Source organism: Salarias fasciatus, chromosome 1, assembly GCF_902148845.1.
Source record: "Salarias fasciatus chromosome 1, fSalaFa1.1, whole genome shotgun sequence".
Taxonomy (NCBI): domain Eukaryota; kingdom Metazoa; phylum Chordata; class Actinopteri; order Blenniiformes; family Blenniidae; genus Salarias; species Salarias fasciatus.
Window position 1 is genome coordinate 24670217 of NC_043745.1, and position 14888 is coordinate 24685104.

Genomic DNA, 14888 nt, shown 5'->3' on the forward strand with positions numbered 1-14888 from the left:
TCATTCTACTCACAAAAACTTGGGGAAATTTAGCCTCAACATGAAACTTGTGGGAAACAAAAAATGTTCACATTGATATTAGCTTATGAAACTGATGCATTTAGGTAGAAGCACACAATGGGGATTTTCTCAGCTCTGAGGCTGGAGACACTTTCGATGCCAGTATTACTGTTTATTTATTTATTTATTTATTTACTGTATATATAAAAGTAATCCAGCAAGTCAACGTTGCTGATCATATATTATTATTGTCATTATTATTATTATTATTATTATTATTATTACGCTCTGCGTGCGTGCGTGCCCCATCCCTCCCTCGGCCTCTGGACATTAGATAAGCCGGAGTGACGTCCAGAAGGAGGGAGCTGCTTCTCAACGTGGCCAACGAGCTGCGGCAGCGACTGCCTCCGAGAGCCTGTCAAACACAACCAACACAGCCAACATGGCGGACTGGGGTGAGAAACTAAGTTAGGAGAGAAAGCTCTCCGAGCGTCGAGCCGCTGCCCGCAGCTTTACTCTCTCGGGTCCGAGGCCCCGCCGGTGCCGGACTCGGTGGTTAGATGTGGATCGGACTAACGAATTTGATGTTGTCGTTTTTACAGACGCTGACAACTTCGAGCCGGACGAGCCGATTAAAAAGGCGGCAGCAACGATGGACAAATGGGAAGGCGAAGACGAGGAGGAAGACGTTAAGGTAATCGCTCCCGGTCCGGGCTGGGCCGGCCGGTTCGGTGAGTGTGGGCCCGGTGCTGGGTTGGACCTCCCCGGGCTCGGGCTCACTTCAGCGGGTTCTGGCAGCCTGTCAACTCTCCGAACCCGGGTTAGCTTCATGCTAACTCATGTGGCTCCGCCAGGCAGCCTGTTGGAGCCACAACTCCGCTAACGACAGCCTAGTAACAGTACAAATGTCACTTTGATATTGTTGATAACAGCCTGCCAGCTGGTTTGTGTGGATTCAAATGAGTTTATGGTTCTGTGTGTTTATTTAGTTTTATCTGAAAGTTCGTATTTGTGGTCATTATTCTCGGGTAGCCGGGCTAAATGCCGTAGCTAACGTTTTACCGGGCCAGTAGGCTAACTAACCAGCTAGCTTTAGCTTCCATGTTAGCACAGCGATGAAGTTAGATACCCGATGGTGGTTTCTAATGGCGGGGGCATTAAAGGCCAAACTTCTATTTCACTAAGACAATGTTTCTGATGTTTGATCCGATCAACGGTGGAAAATAGTTGGTAGGATTGTTGAGTGTAACCTCGTGTTGTCTGAAGTCTATTTCATTGTTATGTTGAATTAAATTAAAGAAGAATCAATAAGGTCAAATTAGAAATAGTGATTATTTGTAATGTGTAATACTTTGCCAAAAATTGCGTGGGTGGTGGCACTAGAAGGCTAAACTTCAATTTAAGGTGTTGGTTTATCTAAACATTTATCTCAAAATGAGTACATCACTCTTGTTTTAATCAACTTGAGTCTTTTAACCATATTTACCTGTCAAGCTGATGTGTTCGAATTGCTGTTGATGTAATAGTACAATGTCTCATTGACAACATTTCTTAAAAGTCGGTGTAATTCACCGATTTACCTTAAGAAATGTTTAACATACAGGTTGGGTTTTTTTCTTGAACACGAGAAAGGGAGCTGACGAAACTGAAGCTTACTTCAGCCCCGGCATGTCTGCTCCGAAATGAGCTTTAATCTTGGGTAACGTCGCCGGTAACAGTCCGTATTTTAAGCAGTTTGGAAACCCGTCGCTACTATCTATGCTGCCGCCAGTGATCTGAGTTGGTTATGGAAAATAAATCGGAGGGATTAGTATTTCTGTCCCGGTTTTGGATTCCCACAAGCCGAACATGAGGCGGTGGCGTTAGCCGGCTAGCCGACTTTAGCCTCAGCCAGATGAAATCATCTGATGACTCAACCGAGGGGAGAAGCAGGCCTGGAACTTTCTGAGTCCAGTGCTGCTGCTCCGCCACACTGCCGGGTCGCTGCTGGACAGCTCAGTCTGTGTCGATGTCTAGAAAACTCAGGGAATTGACCCGTGGAAAGTACTGGCTGAGGCCTCTGACACATCAGGAATCCACAGTGAAGGAGCATATGGCTTTATGTCAGCTCTCATAAAAATCAGCTTTATTCATCACTTTTAAAAGCTTGTGAACTCATTCACTTCCATGGTTGATTGCTATCTAAAGGCCTTTTCTGTGACCCCCTAATGAGTTATAGTGAGTTATAGTTTTACTAATTGACATATTGATCAACTCCTCACTGCTGTAAATTTAACAGTCACATGTACATTTTTTTGACTAAAGAAATATTGTTCATCTCTCACTTTCAATATATTTTAGAGCTTTGTTTCTTTCTGTTGCTGTAAGCTTGTTGTCAAAACAAGACATTACAGGCTTCAGGACTCAATTTCTTTTGGGAAAGCTTTGGATCCAAACAGCTGCTGTAGACATGTAGAGTCTACTTTGCGAGTTGAGTAAATTTTCTAGGACATACTTGCAAAATATTTGGATTTACTGTGAGGTCATACTGTCAGGGAATGTGTACAGGCAAATCCTTTAATTATTAGATTGTAACAGTTAAGTTTGTTTGGTTAACAGTGATTAGTTTTTCAGAGAGCAGTTCATCTGTATTTGCTTATTAGACTTCTCACTTCCTGTGTGATTGTACAAAGGGGTTTCTCAATCATCCTTGAAGAGAGATTTCCAAGTCACTTTTAAGAGAGTCATCTTCTGTTGAGAGATTTGCCCGTTCAATTGCCCAACCTTTTTTAATTTCTCTTCAACGACCTGGCAGTTCCAATGAGTATCTGTGTAAGACCTTGCTGTTTTATGCTTCTTTTGGACTTTAGGCTGTGATTATTTACATTAGTTTTGGTTGTAAACCTGCAGCAGACTTACCAGATCATCGAGAAGTCTTCTGTTGATGGATAGTTGGATGACAAATCATTCAGATATGTCAGACTCACCCTTTCTCGGTTGACTTGATGTTTTTCTTGGTCTCATATTTCATTCAGAATATCTTTTGCGTTTTAGATTTCTGGTCAGAGAGCTGATATTTTTATGAAATGTTTATTTGAAAATATTAAAACCCTCTTCAATTGAGAAAACAACTTATTAATCAACCCAGTGTGTGTTTGTATGGCCTGTGTGATAAGTTGGTGTTTGTTGTCATTTTAGGATAATTGGGATGATGAGGATGAAGACGAGGAGAAAAAAACAGAGGTGAAGAAAACAGGTATGTATTGAACTGACAGTGGAGAACATGTTTGCTACTGTCGGCCAATACAAATGTGTTTTTGCTCATCTATTTGGATGTCCAGAGGTAAAGGTCTCTGAGAAGAAAAAGTTGAGTGAAAAGATCAAAGAGAAGGAAAACCGGTTAAAGAAAAAGCAGCAGGAGCAGATGGAGAGGGAGTTACAGGATCAAGTGAGTTACAGTTTTGACTCTGAAACCTTTCTAATGAATGCACTCTGTTGTGTTTTGGCCTGTTTGATATTTAATTATTTTGGTTTGTTTCTAGGATCTCACTCCTGAAGATCAGCTTGCAGAGAAGCTAAGAGTGAAGAAATTGCAGGAAGAGGCAGACTTGGAGCTAGCAAAGGATGCTTTTGGTAAGATGAGGAAACTCTGAAATACTTATTAATCTTTTTCACATTGCATCATTTTTTTTACATGACACCATAACCAATTCCTCCATCTGGGGAAGAAAAAATCCAAATATACCCTCATGGTGCAAGCTTTTTTGTAGAAACGCCAAAAAATGGTTTTTAGCCTGTCATTGCTGGAGTCGTCTTTGAAGGCAAATACATAATCTAGTAAAATGTTGATGTTATGTTTCAAGCAAGCTTTAATTTTAGAGAACAATTTTAAAGACTTTAAACACAAAATTCAGTCAAGATTCTTTACTTATAGAAAGACTTTGTTTTAATACACTTGCCCATATTTTTTATTTGACTTTGATGGATTAGAGGCTGACTAAATGTTAAAAAGTGTCTGAATAATTATTTGCTGTCTGTAGTCCAAATAGCATCAGAAAGTTGATGCCAGTATTGATTATTTTGTAAATCCATTTAGAAATTGTGGACAAAGTCTGTAATACTGAAACAATCCTATTCTTGCTTTTACGCGAGTCTTTCAACACTAGGCTCATCATCACAGCAACAGCTTTGTCCTCTGGTTTAAAAGCAGACTCCTGCAGCTGTAACTCAATATGTCCAGTGAGGAGTCATAAATTTTATGTACCGATGTTCTTCCAGGCGTCAGCAGCTCTTCAAACTGTGTCACCGGGATTGATGCCATGTGTCCCTCCTCCAAAGAAGACTTCACAGAGTTTGAGAAAATGCTGAAAGAAAAGATATCCCAGTTTGAAAAATCTGTGCACTATTCAAGTTTCTTGGAGTCATTGTTTCGGGAACTTTGTATTTCATGTAAGAGCCTGCTGGACCTTTCATCTTCTTTCCTGTTAATAATTTCATTGTTTATTTAGAATGTGGTGAATTTCTGCTTGACTGACATTTTGTTTCTTCTTCTAGTGGAAGTAGACGACTTGAAGAAAATCAGTAATTCCCTGTCAGTCCTACTTAGTGAAAAACAGAAACAGGAAAAAGTAAGTGACAATCCCTCTTCTTCTACTACTTGAAGGAGTAGATCCAACAGGGGGCGCTGTTTACCTTGGCTCGTCACCGATCGTGTATTTATGAAGAAAAAATCTTTGGCTTTGTCTCTGCTCTGGCCTTGGATGAAGTACTTGTAGAAGTGTGTGTGTGGTGTGTGGTGTGTGGTGTGTGGTGTGTGGTGTGTGGTGTGTGGTGTGTGGTGTGTGTCCGTCCTTGTGGGGACCAAATGTCCCCAGAAACATTTCTTTAGGGCTACGCTTTGTTTTGGTGTGGGTTAGGGTAAGGGTCAGGGTTAGGAGTTAGACATGAATGGGAGTCAATGGAAGGTCCCCACGAGGATATAAATACAAACGTGTGTGTGTGTGTGTGTCAGAATGAAGTGGTTATTATGGAGCCGTTTATGTATTGACAAGGATATTTCAGTTCTATTATTTGTGCTTGCAGCAAAACAAAGGGAAGAAGAAGAAGAAAGGAGTGGTACCTGGGGGTGGTTTGAAAGCACAGCTGAGAGACGACCTTGACTATGCAGAGTTTGACGGCGGCTACGCGCAAGACTACGAGGACTTCATGTGACACTGGCTCCATCGCCACTGCCCTTACCCCCTCCCAACCCTCAGAAATGCAGCTGTACCTTCTCATGCTGTCCAGTGCCATCCTGGAAAATCTGAACTATGTGTTGCCCCCTTCATATTGCTTCAATGACCAGAGGGACTAAACCAGGGAGCATCCAGTCTCACCACTCTTTATGTTCATACATATGGAATTGCCTTTTCTGTCTCATTCAGCCTCAATTCTCTCACACACACACATAACAAACCATGGTATCTGTTGGGTGACCCAGCTTCAATAGCGAATACATTTTAACTGCTGTTGTCTGAGTTTTATGGGGCTTGTTTTTTTTGTTTTTAATAAAACAATGCTCCCCTCAAAAAGACAGATACAGTATTGCAGTTACAAGTGTAGTGACATAGAAACCAAGGTTCTATGCAAATTCTTTTTAACCAGAATGTCATGTGTATATATTATAGGTCTCACTTACCTGTGGATCGTCCTCTCACAGGAAAGTGTATATAGTATCTATAACTTTGGTTGCCAAATGCAGAACAATTATTCAGTACATGATTCATCTTTCTCTCTGGAAAGGTTGCATTGTATGAGATTTCAGACTGACGCAACATGTAAGTAGTAGTTTGTCATTTTACAGAGAGCACATGACATTCACTGTAAGATAAAGGGGATAGAGAAATATAATAAATGTGACTTTGCAGCCTCACAGCCATTCTCTTGATACATCTCTGGATATCCTTGAAAATATGGAGCAAAGATTGCTTATTGGTATTTTTTGTGCATGACAAAAAAATGTAATTTACCAATTTAATTTCTACTAATGAAGAGAAAGTGTGGACCAGGCAAGTGTACTAACTTGCTACAACTGGTCTCCTGATCATTGCTTCTGCAGGCTTGTATCAAGTGTGATGAGGAGCGGGGGCTTTCTGGGCTTTACCCCACCATGTCTTCATATGGGCTACAGTTTGTTGAAAGGGGCATATTTTTCCTCTTTGTTTTCTAGCAATTGACCAGTTTCAATGTTACATGGACAATTGGATAAATACAATGTGGAAGATACAGCATCTGCAGTGTTTTTTAAGCATCTAATTTAATAAATCACTGGTCAAAGACATGTTTCGTTTTTTTTTTTTCTTTCTTCAAACTGGCAGACAAAAAAATCTTCAATAAAAGAACAGTGATTACAGATTTTTAAGGCCTGTGTAATAAATACTCTATTTACAGTTTCAAGTAAATATTTACCACAGTAAAGTTTAAAATTGGAAAGACAGTTCAAATGTTCCTTGAGAGGAAGTTGCAAAGGTCTATGTTGTATATATATTTACTTAATGTGGAAAAGTCCATATAGAATGAGTTAAGACATGAGGCTGGACGTCGGCTGGCTGTAGATGTTCATTTGGTCTCCGTATTGAGGACTGGATTCAGTGTTGCTTAGCTTCTGGTCTTCACCCGCTTTCCCTCAGGATTTCTGGTGCTACGTCGGCGACTGCTGCGAGGTGCGTTGGCCCTCTGCCTGCGCCGATTTTGCCGTCCCTCTCTTACCACGCTTGTTACCGTTTGACCTTGAGAACCCTGCTGCATGGTTTGGAAGACACTCTGTCGAGTCACCTCACGGTCTCCGCAGGTGAAAGTTAGTGCCACGCCCTCGTTACTCTTCATGACGCGAGACGTGCCATCAGAGGTACCGTCAAAGCAGCGTCCAAGCGCTATTTCTTTGGCCGTACGGGGATCCTGGTCAGTCACCGTGTAAATCCCATAGTTGTGGCCTAGAGGGTCAAGAGGCGCCAACATGGTAAACTCATTGGTGTCATTGTTGACGGCCAGGGGCAGGTGGTTCACCAGGTACTCCTGAAGCATTGCATTAACATGATCTCTCTTACAGCTTCCTTGTGGGATTACTTTGACCAGGGTACGATCTACTCGCTCTTGATCGTACAGCATCCCGCTGCACTTGAACTCCAGGCACACTGCTGAAATAGTAGGTTGGTCCATATCTCGGATGCTGCGAGTGTCTCTGAGGCCGTAGAGCTGCCCTACAGTCTTGGGATGGGTTCCACCCATGTTGCGGGAGCGCACGTTGATCTCGTGTGGACTGGTGATTTTGATCTTGATGTAGCAGGCCCTGTATTCCAAGGGTTTTGGCCACCAGCTTAGGTAATCTTCTGTCCAGCTCATTGGGTCGTCTTCATTGAATGGCACTGTGTTGTAGTCATAGCGGTCTCCTTCCACTCGTGAAAAGCGGAAGTGTGCTGCACTGAATGGGGCCTCTTCACATTCTTTCAAGTTCTCAAATGCGTAGACCGGCCCGTTGCCTTCCTCAGCTGTGTTTGGACTCGGCTTTGCCACATTGATGCTGAACGCCGTTTTCTTTACTCTTGGGTCCTCGTGGTCAGATCGTCTGTAGTTCAGTTTGCTCAGGTAAGGTTGAGGCACTCCAATGATGTTGGGATTCAGTTTGGGAGCAGAAGGTACAGCTTCCAGTTCTTCTCCTCCGAGGTTGGCCATGACATAGGCAGAGTAGGCGTCAGGTTTCCGATCATCACAGAAGGCTGGAAGGCAGGCTCCATTGGGGCCGGTAACAACACTATCGAATCGACCCCATGCGCGTGGATTAGAGGAGTAGCCAGCTGTGGGCTCCATGTTTATGAGACTCACCACAACTCCTTCCACTTGGTCAGCGACTGAGAAGCGTTCTCCCCTAAAGGCCCTCACTTTCACATAGCACCTGCGGTTCTCTGGGACGTCCAGGTTAAACAGACGCCGCTCTCTGATTTCCATGTTTCCAATCAGAAAGGTTCTCTCCTCTCTTTTGCCTCGTTTTTTCTTCTCCATCTGCAGACTGCCCTCCTCCTCCCACAGGCCAGTTTCAGGATTCAGTGACCATAGCTTCATACTGTCAAGGTGCTCTGACATTTTCACCTGAGCTGAGTCCAGGAACACCTTCACTTCACCTGCATTCAGGGGTTCATTGTTTTCCTCACCTCTAAAGTCGACTGAAAACATGCCGTAGGTCCTCAGTGGCAGGGTATCGCCTTCACTTCCCACAAAGTTGAGATCACTTTGAGCTGCAGCGGCTGTGGAGATATCTCTAGGGTCCAGAAATGTCACGCTGGCGTTAACGTTACCTGTGAAGACCTCGCCATTCTCCTTGTAGAAGGAATGAGGGGGAATCTGGATTTGAACCATCGTCTCTTGGCCCTCGACCTCCCCGAGCTCCAGAGTGTTGGTTTCTGAAGAGCTGATGGTCACGGGAGCTTTCTTTCTCAGAAGTTTGATCTCATGGTAAACTGCCCCTCCTTTTATATTGAAAGGAAGTACCTTTGTGGTGTTGACAAACTTCTGCATGTTGTCCACAAACGTCAGCACTAACCTCTCTGTGTCAGGGGGAACCTGGATGGAGAAGGTACCTTTGTAGCCTGTGCGGCTGATTCGCACGCCATTCATGAAGATGTGGCCAAACCTCATTGGCTCACCATTGTCTGTAGCAATGGCCCTGCCATGCACAATGGCCTTGGTGTCCACACATTTCTGGCAGCCGCATTCGGTCACTACCATGGTGGGCAGCTGGTAGCCTTGGCATGTCAGCAGCCTCTCCTCCATCTTTGCCACGCCACAGCAGTAAGCCACTTTGTCTTTGCATCTGATGCCATTATCCAGTTGACCAGCGCATGAGCTTGAGGGGCACTTGCCCACGTCGATGTAGAAGGAGTCTGTGCTGTTTTGGTAGCAGTCATGCGGAAGGCGAATGAGGTTGGACTCAGGTTTGGGGTTGCAGGACGGCTCATCTCTGCCTGTGTTTGAGGTGCAGAAGCGTCAGTTTATTTCTTTTACACAATCAGGCTTTGAAGGTGCAGCTGATACTACTTTTTTTTTTTTTTTTTGCTAAATTCTGCATTCTGATTTAACACACCTAAGACTCTGAGAGTAGCTGGTTTGGTCTTGATGGATCCAGTTGGACCGACGGCTCTGCACGAGTACTCTCCAGCATGATCCGGATGCAGATCTTTCAGGACCAGAGTGCTGTCAGACTGCTTCTCCATCAGGCTGTTGTTATGAAACCTAGACACAAGAAGGGAAAACACTTGAAATATTACAAACATGACAACCAGAACCGTGAACTGTTCAATAGTAGAGTGACATTAAATAATGAAACATGAAAAGTCAGCATAATTTTTTATTCCCTCAACAAGAAAGTGTATTATTTTATTTTAATGCTATTGTTACCATTTATAACGTGTCAAGCAAGATGATCTGACTATAAGTGGTATGGTTTTGATTTAATACATTTTCTACAGTTAAAAAGCCAATATCAAATGTAGAAGTTGTTCATTGTATCTACTTGTGCTCAATCAATGAATAGTTTGATTAAAACTGTTTTCACACTGAAATATTGATTCAAGACCATTAACCCTCTGAGTGTGTTTGTATTAGCACACACAAGAAAACTCCGGTGACATTTCAATATTTTTGTGTGAACTGCTAAACTGCGGTATTTTTTTGGAAGTTAACTCGAAAATCCTTTCAGCTGATAGAGAACTTTCACTCTGAATAGCTTTTAATCAATACAAAACAAGATTTATTCATATATGGCATGATGACTTCCTGTTTTTGACTGACTCGGTAGTCACACCTGCATGTAACAGATGTTTTTGTCTTTTGTAACATGTTCTTGTTTTAGAGCATGTGAAACCTCTAAAAGTAATACATTTTGAACAATTTTGGGATTATTCACAAAAAGCAAAAGAAATGAAATCTAAATGAGTAAAGAATGCCGAAACTATTATCCCAAACCTGTATAAGCATATTTCCAACTAGAAAGGCAATCCTACCATTGGTATTTGTCTGGCTGTGGCGTCCCTGCCACTTTGCAGCAGAAGGCAGCGCTCTGTCCCTCCCTCCGGACTTTGCTCATCGGGCTGTTCACCACATGAAGCATCTCTGAGAACACGCATGATAATATTAGGCACAAGCTTGGCTGCGGTTCATTTCTTTATTGAAGTGCGGTTAAAATACGAATATAATCCATGAGCATTTCCTGTACCTGATCTCTTGAGCTGGACGCTGAGGACCGAGGTCTGCTCTGTGCTGGTGGGTACGACAACATTTTGGGAGATGTGACCCTGCAGGCTGACTGTCAGGGTAGTGTTGCCGTCGGGGCAGACGCCGGGGATGCGGAAATGTCCGTTGTGGTCTGTAAGTGTGAGAAGTTTGCCGGAGCGGAGGATGGCAGCGCCCTCGGCGGTGAGACCGCCGGCACTGCGCACAGCGCCCAACAGGATGTGTTGTTCGCACATGCATGCGTCACAGTCCGCGTTCACTTTTCCCATCACGCACTGCAGCGAGCAGTCTGAAACAAAAGAAATGGGAAAAGTTAGGACCTCAGAAGTCTGTCATTACTTTTTACGAGGTTGCCCATTATTTGCACAATGTGTTGGCGATTCAAGTGTAACTGAAACAAGCTCACCTGTACTTGGGCACTGAGGTCCACTGCATGATTTTCCTTCTACTTTATTTCCAATACACGGAGTGGAGCGAGATTGGCAGGTCCGATGGCGAAGCTGGACCCCCACCTGTCCGCAGAGGGCGGGACATGCACTCCAGTCAGACCAAGGTCCCCAGGTGCCCGGAAGGTTCACACCCTCTGATGAAGACAAGAGAAAAAAAAGCTCATGTCACTCTGAAAGACAAAGATTCTGATAGCAGCTGAGTGTCAAAGCAAACCTTTGGCACAGAGGAAACGGACTGCGTAGTTGGAGCAGTTGCGGTCAGGACCCTGCTCCTCGTTGAGGCACCAGAATCCCACGGTGGGGTCCGCATGCACCGTCTCCCCGGTCTCACGGGCCGGCACCCAGTTGGTGGTTCTGGCCTCGATGGCCCGCGGAGTCTCACACACCCGAGCGCGGTAATAAAAGCGAATGGCGTCCAGCTGCTCATAATCTCCACGACCTCCAGGGTGGTCCACGTTGAACCAGGTCGTCCACTCATAGTGTTCTGCACACACGGGTTTACAAAACAGGCTGTGGACGTTTTGAATGCATTTTGAGTTTGAATATATTGTGGCACAAGTTACCCTCTGAACTGTAGGCAGCAGGACCAGAATCTTTGGGATCTCTTCTCCATAATCCTGGAACAGACAACCACAGAGCACGATTAATGCCTTCACTGTGTCAAAGGACTGATTGACAAATGCAATAATTTACATTTATTAATATCTCTCAACTAGCATTTGGTATTATTCTAAATTTGGCTGAGTGAAAAACAGCATTTAAAATCTACTGTCTGCAACAAAATGACATAAACATGTATTTAATTTTAGTTTGCTGATGTGTGTGGCGTCAGTGACACACTAGAATATTTTCATGGCATTGCGATGACCGTTTTTTTCCTTCTAAACTGATTCAAAGTCTACGTCACTGTCAGTGGTGAAGTCTTTATAATCATGTTTATATTTCAGTAAGTTGAAGAATTGATAGAAAATGTGCGATGCAACTTTTGTATAACGGGGATTTGGAAGACATGAGACGACACAAACAACTGATTTTAGGTATATTTTCTTTCATCTGCAGACAGATGTTTTAAGGGACTGCATCTAATTTTTTAATCATGAAATAATCTGTAGCTAAGCGAGAGCATTCACTGGATATCTGTTTCATGCTGCTGAAGTTAATCAGTTAACCTGCTAAATTCTGTAGTTTGTGACACCAAAAAATAAAGGCAAATTAAAAAATACAGCAGAGGCGGGAACTCTTGGAAAAAAAAGAAGAACTAACTTAAAACATAAAATACTTTATAAGTGAAGAAAATAATCTCTGTTCCAACGATAAATGTCAACAATATTGTGGAAAAGTTCTTCTACCTTGAGCTGTAGCGGCGAAGGCTGCGACGATTCCCAAGAAGAGAAAACGAGGTCGCAGGAACATTTTCACACTTTGCTTCCACACCTGACCTTTGAACTTTCACCTCCGTTAACTTCACAGAAAGCTAGGCCCCGTGCCAGAAACTCCTGAAGGGAAGATGAAGTTAAAATATGTCGGGTACATACCACACATGCCTGCACTAAGTCATGTTCAAAAAAGTTACCACACTTCAAACCAGTGAATGATGGGAAATTTCAATGAAAAATGTAGGCAATAGTGATCAATAACATAAAACAGAAATGTTCTTACAAAATTTTTCTCTGTGCTTGTTTTTTTTTTTTTTTTTTTTTTGGTTTTTTTTTTTGTCTTTAAGGTTTTCGGGTGAAAAAAACATGGTTGCATGGAGCCCCATCCTCAGATTACACACACATCTGTGTTCGCCATCAGCATTCATCAGGGGAACACTCAAGTATTTCTGCATCTACTGCTGAAACACTGGATACCCAATCCAAACACCCACACACACATACACACATTTACACACACAACACACACACACACACACACACACACACACACACAAGAGATGCATGGATGCAAATTAAATCAAGGAAATGGAAAAATGGGACAGGACAGATTAATTTTCCATCTCTGCTGTCGGGCAGTGAACGCCGGACGGGTTGAGTGTTATAGATCAGGGAAAACTTTCAGTGGAAAACAAATCTGACACAGATTCTTCTTGTAAGGCGAAAGGAAATACTACAGGCTCTGAAACAATATCTGTTCATTATTTTCCCATAAAGTCACACAGCTGAACCTTTTTACTTTTCCACAGACACTGCATGCAGTCAACCATTTACTATTCACCCAGTTTCATTTAATAATATTTATACCCCTTTATACACTCCTGACTCCCAAGTTTGCAAACTAATCAGGACAATAAGTTGTTTCCTTCTTACCTTCTTGGTCAGCACACAGTCTTGTTCCCAAGCTTCAGGTTGTAAAGATTTGTGTAAAGACCGTCCTTCTCTTATATTTCTGTCTCACATTTCTCTCCTCCTCCTCCTCGTCCTCCTCCTCCTCCTCGTCGTCCTCCTCCTCCTCTTCCTCGTCCTCTTCCTCCTCCTCCTCCTGGAAGTGTGCTCTACTGTCTTTTGATTACAACATTGTCTTTAACATTTATCACCTTTCCTGACCCGCCAGGACAGCTGCTGGTTGTTAGACCGTGCTGCATGAGGAAGAGGAACTGTCAGGGTCAGAGTGATCGGAACCAGTGTTCATAAACTGACCGTGTCCTGTTTTTACGGTCCAGTCACACTGAATCACACTGGACATCTTTCTCATTCATCACTCTGCATGCTGAGAGAAAAAAAGAAAATACATTGTATTCAAATGAACATGGAAATCAAGAGCTGAAAAAACATGTAAACACAACAAATACAAGAAACTACAATTAATTTTAAAAGGGATCAAAATTCAAATGATACTAAAACACTCAAAGTAAACTTTGAGGTGATTATAAGGCATTATTATGACTGAATCCTGAGTTTTACTCGAGCTAATACTTCCTGCACCTGGCCTTCACATCGCTCACAGCATTTGTCGACATGCCGTTATGTAATGCTGACAAACTGCAGTTTGATTCGATGTGTCACGGAAAATCTGCCGTGAAATTTGTCATGATGTCATGAAATTCGAAACTATAAACATTTTCACATCTGATCTAACTGTTCTATTGAGCTGCACACACTTTTACAGGCGCTGTAACTAGAACAGAAAACCTTCATTCAGAAAGTCTGAAACAAGTTAATTAGATTAAAGTCTTAGCTGCGGATGACTGGAATGAAACGAACAAGTTATACTGATGAAAATGATTCTCATAAATGCAAATTTTACCAAAAATATTGAGATGAATTTTGGTGATAAAATCAAATCAGTCACCAGACATTTGTTTATTTGTTTATTTGTTTATTTACACACCTGACTTGACAAACATTCCTCTTAAATATATGTGTTTATTGGCCTGCTTAACGCCACTGCTCAATATTCTCTTAAGACTTAAGATAACTCTTTTTTTAACAGCATTTTCAATGAAATCAGCTCAGTTTTGCAGCCAGTTGAGTGGAGCTGCAGCTTCAGCTAATAACCCTGGTTGCCACTGCAAGTGGTCACTGTCCTGCCACATTTGACTTTTATATCCAGGTTCTAAATAGAAGATGTTCAGCGATGTCTCAGAGTTCCCCTTAAGTCGTCAGTGTTTGTTGTTTTTCCAGAAAACATTCATTACCTGACCTCATCGCGTCAATTACAAGGCAAAGGGCGTCTTTCAGGGGAGGAATATGACCCGGCGCTGCACCTCAGATCTCTCAGACGTCCCTCAGTTCCCAGGACAGGTGAAGGAATAAATTACTATTACCAACCATCAACAACTTGATGCATGAAACACAAGCACTTGTAATGCATGGATGCAGCTCTATTCGTCCTCAGAGGAATTTCCACCAATTACCGTGTTTACCCAGCAGAGGTGGGCTGGTTCGGTGTGAGGAAAATAAGCAGTGTGGGAAAATGTTGAAGGCAGTTAAGGACAAACAGTCATCCTCCTCAGCAGCTGGGATAATAAAAACAAAACAAAACAAAAAAAATCTTAATTCGCATCTTTTTTCAAGCTGGACTGTCTGAAGGCTAAATGAGTCTTATTAACATGCTCAAGCAAGCACAACAAATCTAATGCAAAACAAATTGCATCAATATTGCTAATATCAGTACAGACCACAAATTTGTTGAAACAACATTTATCCTCGGAATGAACTGCACCCACTGCAGTCGGGAGGTTTTCCTCACGTCACG

At 42.7% G+C, this 14888-nt stretch overlaps 2 protein-coding genes across 2 annotated transcripts; one reads left to right on the forward strand and one right to left on the reverse strand.

Moving 5' to 3' along the window:
* The first annotated feature begins 336 nt into the window (after positions 1 to 336).
* On the forward strand, positions 337 to 5971 carry eif3jb (eukaryotic translation initiation factor 3, subunit Jb). Its single transcript, XM_030094736.1, has 8 exons — positions 337 to 455; positions 603 to 694; positions 3178 to 3235; positions 3321 to 3427; positions 3522 to 3612; positions 4258 to 4428; positions 4534 to 4607; positions 5062 to 5971. The coding sequence occupies exons 1-8, from the start codon at positions 443 to 445 to the stop codon at positions 5188 to 5190; spliced, it is 735 nt and encodes a 244-aa protein (XP_029950596.1). The 5' UTR covers positions 337 to 442; the 3' UTR covers positions 5191 to 5971.
* A 208-nt stretch (positions 5972 to 6179) lies between these two features.
* On the reverse strand, positions 6180 to 13032 carry cilp (cartilage intermediate layer protein, nucleotide pyrophosphohydrolase). Its single transcript, XM_030094438.1, has 9 exons — positions 13001 to 13032; positions 12041 to 12187; positions 11255 to 11308; positions 10906 to 11175; positions 10649 to 10825; positions 10226 to 10531; positions 10014 to 10122; positions 9095 to 9243; positions 6180 to 8975 (listed from the first exon to the last, which is right to left on the reverse strand). The coding sequence occupies exons 2-9, from the start codon at positions 12102 to 12104 to the stop codon at positions 6616 to 6618; spliced, it is 3489 nt and encodes a 1162-aa protein (XP_029950298.1). The 5' UTR covers positions 12105 to 12187; positions 13001 to 13032; the 3' UTR covers positions 6180 to 6615.
* Between the last annotated feature and the right edge of the window lie 1856 nt (positions 13033 to 14888).